Source organism: Wolffia australiana, chromosome 2, assembly GCF_029677425.1.
Source record: "Wolffia australiana isolate 7733 chromosome 2, ASM2967742v1".
NCBI classification, from domain to species: Eukaryota; Viridiplantae; Streptophyta; class Magnoliopsida; order Alismatales; family Araceae; genus Wolffia; species Wolffia australiana.
The window spans coordinates 11,663,612-11,672,980 of NC_135836.1; the positions used below are offsets into that span (position 1 = coordinate 11,663,612).

General features: G+C 35.3%; 1 protein-coding gene across 1 annotated transcript; it reads left to right on the forward strand.

The window, feature by feature from the left end:
• The first annotated feature begins 100 nt into the window (after window positions 1–100).
• LOC144716841 (glutathione S-transferase F8, chloroplastic-like) lies at window positions 101–3,343 on the forward strand. The gene is made up of 3 exons (XM_078592097.1): window positions 101–2,453; window positions 2,558–2,606; window positions 2,670–3,343. The coding sequence occupies exons 1-3, from the start codon at window positions 2,304–2,306 to the stop codon at window positions 3,125–3,127; spliced, it is 657 nt and encodes a 218-aa protein (XP_078448223.1). The 5' UTR covers window positions 101–2,303; the 3' UTR covers window positions 3,128–3,343.
• Window positions 3,344–9,369: the final 6,026 nt, after the last annotated feature.

The window sequence follows — 9,369 nt, forward strand, 5'->3', positions numbered from 1 at the left end:
ACCTGATTTAGATCTAAATAATTTTTCACTGTTAAGATAAAACCTAAACAAGTTCTTACGTTTCCTCTTTTGAAGAAAATTTTAAAATTTTTATTTCTAAAGGTCACTTGATTTCGTTTTGACTATATTTTAGTGGCCCTAAAAATATATTGAGAATCACTCTAATTTGAATGGCATTGTAATATTTCAAGTTCTCTTGAGATCTTATTTTATTCTTGAAAGTAAAAGGACGACAAGTTTGTTCGATAGTGTTTGTGAGCATAATTTCTTTAAGTTTTAAAGGCTACTCCACTCCATGCTGACTTGATTCCAACAAGCTGAAGTGATTGTTGGAAGTTCACTGGAATTTATGACTTAAAATGCATTCAAGAGCGAAAAATGAGAAAAAAGTTTTTAACTGTTTTATTTATTATCAGAAAATTTTTCAATTTTTTTAATTTTCAATAGGTCATCTAATTTTGAATAAATCAAGCAAAAGGGAAAACGACTGAATGCCTCTAATGGAAAAGTAAAACTCATTATGAAAAAAACTAGGCTTGTATTGATAATGTCGCATTTTTATTTTCTTGTGAGACTTTTGCTTTCAAATAGTTCTTGAAGAGTAAAATAACAAAAACCAATCGTTATGTCTGCCGGCGTAGCTTCTATTTTTTGAATTTCAAATTGTCGTTCAATTTTATGCAAAGTTAAGCTCACTAACCAATTAACACAAGCTGTTTAAATAAAATTTGACTTTATTAGTAAGAAGGCAATGACAATTTTATACACAATATTGATTCCGATGATTGCTATGACTTTTTTCAAAAAACAAATTGCTGACAATTTTCAGCTTAAATAATGTCGTATGTCGTCTTAAACTCATTTGGAGTGACTAGAAATGTGGAGTCAATATTACACATCCGTTTAAAAGGCAATTGTTTCAGTTAAACGTAAAGTTAAAAAGAAAAAAATGGCACAAATTCTCGTAACTCGACCTTGTGAACATATTCGTTTGAATTTTTAATTTCATTCATTTCAATGCGCACTTAATTTCCAAAGAGGAGCAACTGTGTTTCCTCTATATAAAAGCATAAATTGTAAAAAGTTGGTGTATGTGGACAGGGACTCTAACTGCATTGTTTTTTTATTGTTGTATGTGGACACTACTGATTGGAATTTCAAGATTCAAGAATATTTTAATTCAATGAACGGCGGTCATGTATCCCTTCCCGAAGCCCGAAGGGTTCTCCGGAAAAGAAATAGAAAAGTAGGTCAGAAAATAAATAAATATGCAGACTAATATATACGGATATAAGTAGGGTTCACCATTTTGGGCCGGGGACAGGGCAGACTGGACCAGGAGTGCCGGTCCGCCATTTCAGAGTCAAACTGGACTGGGACTGGACTGCCTTTCTCGTTCATGCTTGTCTCCCCCTTGCTTCTTATTATTTTATTAATCTTTTCATCATCTTTTCTCTGTCTTCTTTATTATCAACATTTTCATTTTCCTTTCTTATTTTCATAATCGTCTCTTCTTTTTTTATTTTTCCTTTTTTTGTTTTTTATTCTTGTCTTCTTTTTTCATATTTTCTTCTTCTCCTATTCTTCCACTCAAAACTCTTATATTCTTCTTTTACATCTTAGAATTTTATTTTTTCTTTTACATCCTTTCTTCTTCTCTTCGTCTTATTTTATTTTCTTTTTCCATGCCATTTTATTTACATCTTAGTATTTGACTTTCACATTGATAAGTCAACATGACTGGAACCAGACCAGAAAATTAGATAAGGTTTAGAGAAAGAGAGGGAGACAGAAATTGAGAGAGAAACTGAGAAAGAGAGACAGAAGAGGGAGAGAGAGAAGTATAGAGATTATATAGAGAGGAGAGGGAGAGAGAGAAATAGAGAGAAAGGAGAGGGAGAGAGAAAAGTATAGAGATTATAGAGAGAGGAGAGGGAGAGAGAGAGAAATAGAGAGAAAGGAGAGGGAGAGAGAGGAGAGAAAGAAAGAGAGAGAAATAGTGGGAGAGAGGAGAGAGAAAGATAGAGAAATAGAGAGAGAGGAAGGGGGAGAGAGAGAGAGAGAGAGAGAGAGAGAAAGATAGAGAGAGAAAGAGAGAGTATATAGGAACGGAAAGGGAGAGAGGGGGGGAGAGAGAGCGCCCAACCACTCATAAGTGCACCCTATCCGCCAGTTCCACCGACGGGGACGCGGCCTCTTCATAGTCCAGCAGCTCGTCATTCCCGTCTACATTTCCAAAAATCCGTCTGCACACTTTTCCCAGCCCGGAGGAGAGAAGGAGATTGCGCAACCGCGTCAATTCAATGGCGACGGTGAAGGTTTACGGGCCGACCATGTCTACGGCCGTGACTCGCGTTCTGGCCTGCCTGCTGGAGAAGGAGGTGGACTTTCAGCTCATCCCCGTCGACATGGCCAAGCGCCAGCACAAATCTCCCGACTACCTCAAGCTCCATGTACGCACTCCCACCGATAAAAAAATCCCATCTTTCTTTCTAAATTTCTCTCTTATCGACGGATTTTCACGCTCATACATCCTCTCTCTCTTCTCCTGTAAAAGCCTTTCGGCCAAGTCCCCGTCTTCCAAGACGACAGCCTCACCCTCTTCGGTAACGCTTCCCCCACCGTCCGCTGCCATCTTTTCACTATCTCCCTGACCTTCATTCTCGCAGAGTCTCGCGCCATTTGCCGATACGTCTGCGACAAGTTCGCCGGGAACGGGAACGAGGGTCTGTTCGGAGACGGACTGCTGGCGCGCGCGTCGATAGATCAGTGGCTGGAAGCGGAGGCGCAGTCCTTCAACCCACCCAGCTCGGTGCTCATCTTCCAGCTCGCCTTTGCGCCGCGCATGAAGCTTAAGCAGGACGAGGCGGCGATCGAACAGAACGAAGGGAAGCTCGCGAAGGTGCTGGACGTGTACGAGCAGCGGCTGGAGCAAAGCAGGTTCCTCGCTGGAGACGAGTTCTCTCTCGCCGATCTCTCTCATCTCCCCAACTCGCATTACCTCGCTCGCACTGACCGCGCTCATCTTCTGACCTCGCGGAAGAACGTCGGTCGCTGGTGGGCCGAGATATCGAGCCGGCCTTCGTGGAAGAAGGTGCTCGAGATGATGAAATCTCCCCCTAAATGATCTTTATTATCTGGTTACGATACTTTCTGGATTTTCTTTGCGAGCATGCTTCGGCTTTTACGCGGCGAGCTTCTTTGGCTGAGTGGAATAATTTTTGTTTTATCATGAGATGTATTTTTGTTTGATCATGAGATGTGGTCAGGCGAAGATGTAAGGGGGGGGACCTTGTTACTTGTGTATTTCGTTCTCTGAAAATTGTTATCGTCCATTCAAATGTGTAGAGGTGTTTCTGAAATGCATGAAGAAATGGGTCATTGTGGATATTTGATCCTGAGTCCTTTGGAGAAACCAAAGTGCACTTGTGCATAATTTTTATGGAAGGATATAAAGGAGTCATTTGAAATGTACTGCAAGTGTAGGACGTGATGCACCGAATAGGCTGATATTTGACGCTAACCGCGAACCATTGAACAGGAGAAGATATAGCCCTTTAGCCAAAATATATTGGAGTCGATAAAACCTTTTATTTGGTGTTGATTATATCTTTTTAGATGTAACTAGTGTTGTTCATCTATTTATGATCTTTGATACTAGGATTGAACTGCCTTTGCGGCACCAAGGCCAGTCATTATGTGGGTTTTAGATGGCTGGAATATGCATGTCTTCACTCGTTTTAGGATTTGAGAAATGAGTTCCAATGAGATGGAGGATACCGCAATATTTTAGTAGGAATAAACCCAAAAAACAATTAAATACTGTGCCGTCATCCGTTTCACCTACATCTTTCTCTAATACTGTAGTATTTTACATAATATAAAGTTATTAGTTCATCCCAATAAAAGTAGTTAAGGCAATTTTCAGCCACCTTATTGGTACTCATCTTACTGGGAAGTTTTAGCACTACGTAGCAAACATATGTTACACCCTCTTTAACTGTATTGGTCAATATCTTCGAGTACTCAATAATAAAATATTGGACCATCATAATTTTTTTCAAAAATACCCACGAGAAAGTAAGGATATTTGGTGACCTAGAGCATAAAAAAAATTCTCAATATTTTCACTTAACAATGTGAATGGAAATGTCCAAGGTGGGGATTATTTGAATTTATTTCCTAAATTTTTTTATAAATCTAATCATAGGTACTTATATAAAAAGTGATTAACTTTATATAAATGTTTTATTATTTATAAGAAAAAAGATTAGTAAAATTATATTTAAGATGAAATTTAGGAATTTTATTTTCATTTAATAGGGAAAAGGTTCTATTTATTGAGGAATTCATAGATCTGATGGAAGCTTCTTGGGAATATTTGATGCAGTAGAAAACGTGATCAATGTAAAAAATAGAATTTAATCTGCAAAATACCTTGGTAAAATACTGAGACTCGTCCAATCCTATACTATAAGATGACAACAAATTTTAAATTTAAAGGCACACTTGAAGATTGTGATGAATGAGAGTAGAAGAATAATTCCAGAATATGTTCTGACATTAATAAATCTGGGGATCCTTTAGGCATGAAAAAGAATCCAGTGCATGTTTAAAATGAAGTGAAATTGAGAACTGTAGCCAAAGAAATGAACTTAGTGTTTAAGGTTACCTCGGGTAAAAGTAGCTTACATTTCATGAATAGATATATTATCCTGAATTAATATAGTGATATATGGGGCTTTTAAAATATATTAATTCAAATGTCAATATTGTATTGTATAATTTTCTAAAACTATGGCTAAATTTACTTTATAATAGTTTATATGATTTAAAATAATTGTTTACATATCTGGTATGCTAGATTTTTTATACTCTTCAGTACTATTAGTGTGATTAAAGTATATTTTTTGTTTTATGAAACAATTGATATCATAAAAAATATATTACTCGAATACAGAACTAACTATACTCACTTGTGTCAATCTGTAGCTCATCAGAGAAAATACAAGACGTGACAGAATTTACTGTTATTTTTATCTATGAGGAAAAATTGGGGATTATTAATAATTTCAAAAATATTTATTATTTAAATATTTAACATGAAATTATAATTATTTTATTTCCCATTGAAAGACAAGATGATGAAATGGGAAGCAAATAACACGAAGGTCAGGGGGACTAGAATAAATAGACCATTAAAGATATTAAATGGATATACAAGAGAGAATGGCTAGAAAATATGATATAAAAGTTATTATTGATACCATTTATATACCTTAGATTTTAAAAAACGTTTGTGATGTGTAAATTTACTAGATATCACAAATAAGTGAGAATTTTAAATTTATATTAGGGTAGATTATTTGTGTTATTGATGAACCATTTTCTACATTAAATAAGTTTTTTTAAGACTCTGGTTTATGCAAAAATATTTATAATTTTTTCATTTCTTAGTACGAGGTAAGGAAGGGTTGATTCCATAAGGATCAGGTAATGAGACAGTAATTGCAATTCAAACATTTTCTAAAATAACATTTTATGGGATTTTATATTTTATGAATTTTAAACTATTTCACAAATTAAAAAAAATTAAATGAAGGAAGACTAGTCTCAAATAAATCAAAATAAACATTTATTTCAAAATAATTTAAATAAATGAAATAAATAGTTTTTTTGTTATGATTTGTTTAGGAATTTTTTGGGATGTTTAAGGGAAATAAATAAAATTTAAGGCAAAGTAGAACCTTTGATCCCCCTTCTTGCAGTGAAATCTCTAGGTCGATGTGCATGCTGGCGCGTAATTTGTGGGCGGTGGCACACCACCAAGCAGTAGAATTGGGCAAGAATGAGCAGTGGTAAAAAAATGCAGTGACTTTTGCTAAAGGAGGATTTTTTTTGTGCCATTTGATGCATTGGATAGCCTGAAGTCTAGGTAATCCATAGGAATATTTACATATAAAAAGTGAGAAACTTCAAATTAAACATTCCAGAGATAAAACTATCCTTGTTGTCACTTCTGCCGAGGGCCAAATGATCACACTTGAACTCTCTCTTACAAACTCTTATAAATCAAGAATGGATCAAAGAAATGTGATGCAGTAGGCCTTCAAGAACAAGTTGGGAGCCGAAATCCAAGATGAGATACAAAGAGAGGGGGAGAAGAGATTCAATATAACTGCCCTAACTCTCCCATCCGTTGGATTTAACTCCAAGGGTTTGGCGGGATAGGATAATTTGATTTTGAGGCCGGATCAAAGTTCACTCCTTCCCATATTTGAAAATAGGCTTTTGAAATTTAAATTGTGGATTAGTTTCGCAATTATTGACTTTAGCTGACCCGGTCTGTAAGGAGGTTTGAATGGGCTTCTAGAGTGAGAAAACTCATTCATTTGAACATCTTATATAATTTAAAGCTTAAGAAAATTTTCTGATATAAATTCCTTCCTCCATGTGGATCTACCCGTTATCATATATTAAATATAGACTAGTTAAGTGGAAAACGTATAAATAATATTGGCTAATTCAAGATTAAATTAATGACATAAAAATCCTAATTTGGCTAATTCTAGATTAATTTGGACAAATCAACCCAAGGCCCAAAGTTGTTGTTCCCTGACATCCGCCGCCATCCATGGCATAAAGATATTTTATATATTTTCTCACATTTAAATTTTTAATAAAAAATAAAAAAACACATCGCAGATGATAGAGCTTCACCATAATTTTCTTTTATTGGTATCTTTCTTACACCCTGTTACCAAGTCTATTACATTGTGGGTATTCACACACTTTTGGTTAGGACTCATCATCAACTCAGGCTGGATACCCTTGAACAGCATTAAGGACTAGCCTATTTTATACACAATCTTTCCCAACAAAATTGATTCTTCAACTTTAAATATGGGAAGAACATCCTCTTCTATCAGTTTCTTCATTGATCTTTCCAGTTTATAGGGTGGCAGCCTCTATCATTCAAATGAGAGATGATGGAGGCTGGAAGAGGAGAAACTAGAATCATTGACTCACCCAAAGGAAGACATCATCAATTGCTGGAGGTTTGAAGCTAATGTCGACCATCTATCAAGGTGGCCGAATCTTTTAAGTCGACTTTACTATACACTCCTATAAGTTACATTAATATGAGCCTGATAAATAAATATAAAATACATTAAGATAAAACCAAAAGTTTGCATGAAAATTTACTTGCTCCATTTCATGCATTTCATCAAACATTGGCAAAGATCTCAATATCAAGCAACTTTTTCTCATTTTTGCTCACATTTTTAATTCAATAAAAATATTTTGAAAAATTACCTAAATCTTATGAGTTTTATGCTTATAATTAAACAAAAATAACTTTATTTTATTTTATTTAGACATTTCTACAAACACCTACTATTTTCTCTTCATTTCTTTCATTTTTCACTTTCTTTTCTCACTTATTCTGACTCTTTAATTATTGCCGTCTGTGAGTTCCAGTCCCTGAGGAGATGACCTTGATCTCTAGTGAACATACTTGAGTGAGATTAAAAATTTATAAATGTTTTTTTATCGGAGAAAATTTAATTACATTTCTATGTTCTGCCTATGTTCTGCCTAGATCCCTATGTTCTGCCTATGTTCAATGCATTTTTCTGATGCAGATTAGCTTCTCCATTTACAAGTCGCTCAAAACACCAAGAACACCTTGATGAACTGTCAAAATCCTCACTCTCTTTCAATCAGCCTCTCTAGGAGAAAGTGGGTTCAAAGATAGTTTTAATAAAATCCAAGGCTATGATTATAGATCAAACTGTACGGATGGAAGAAGTAGGAAAAATAAAGCCACAATCAGATTTTCAATCCAAAAATACTTTTGGATCGTTAGATATCTCTATTTGAATTTGGATTATTCTCACCCTCCAGTTTCTCTCTCCTTTGATCTCAGAAGACGAAAATGTCGAAGGGCCATTAAATAATTCCAAAAAATAAAATTAATTGATAAAATTATTACAAATTCACATTTTGAATTTCAAAAATGACATCACTTTGACTATAATACCAAACAATTCAGAAAAAAATCATATTCTAGGCTTGATAACACACATAAATAAGCAATTTAATGTAAATAAATATCTAAATATGGGCATATTACCAATTAAAAATGCATGTTATTAGAATATAAAAGAGGAAATTGTTGTACAAGATGGCCCTTTTGAAGCCAGACAACATCACAAAAAGAAAATATATGTTTGATGAAAGTGAATGGCAATTGGAACCACATTTTGATGAAATTTGAAGGTATTTCACAAAGCACAATATATTATTTGCAGATCTAAACGTGTGATGGTGTCCAGTTTTATCATTGATCAAGGTTCTTGATGAACACCTTCTCAAACATATTAATGTCGTTGACCAAGGATGCCTTTCCTTAATAGTGTTGTCCTCACAGTGGATCGATGAGCCCCCATCTAGATTACATGTAGAGCCAAGAGAGCAAAGCTTTCCAAGTAACAGGATCGTGTTCAGGAAATAATGATTTTTCAGTTGTAGATCCACAAAGTAAATTAAACTCTATTGTACCCACATATTGTGAGGCCTTGGTGGCATATGTTTGAAGACTTGTGAATGATATCAACGAGAAGGAAGTCTCAAATTTGAGGAATGACAACGACGTAGGAGGCAAAGAAGGGTAGCAAAGTCCAATCGAGGATGGTGGGTTGGATGAGAGCTTCATGCCCTCCATCATGTCAAGGCCTACACAGATGTTGCCACGTCAAAATCAGGTCAACACATCAGTTGACGATGAGCGATTGAGCTACCTATAAATACCTCACATGTCAAATGACACTCTATTATGGTGGCAATGCAAGGGTTGTAAGTTATTCCCTAAGGTGTCTGTTTTGGCTCGAGACTTCCTTCCCATTTGTGTCTCTAGTGCACCAATTGAAAGATTCTTCTCCATTGGCTGTGGAATTTGCACATGCAAAAGTTCAAGGCTTTCAACTAAGAACATATCCATATTGATGACATTAAAATGTTAGTTGAGGCAATAATATCTAGAGAGCAACATGGCCGACTCATTCCCTGAGATAAAGGAGTTCGAATTGGTTGAAGAAGAGTTTGATGATGAATCTCCACAAGAAGGATGGACAAGAATCTCTAGGTATTACTCATATTTAAAGTTAATTTCTTTTGATTCCTTTACGTTAAAAAATTTTACACACTGATTTTTTTCCTTTCACAATGTTACCATGTACCGCACGGGTTAGTTGTCAAAGTCGATAAGGACATTGAGGAGAGAAATAGTTTATCTTGATTGCCCCAAAAAAGCTCATATGGTCACTGAAAACATTTTCTCATTTTACTGCAACCTCACCATTACAT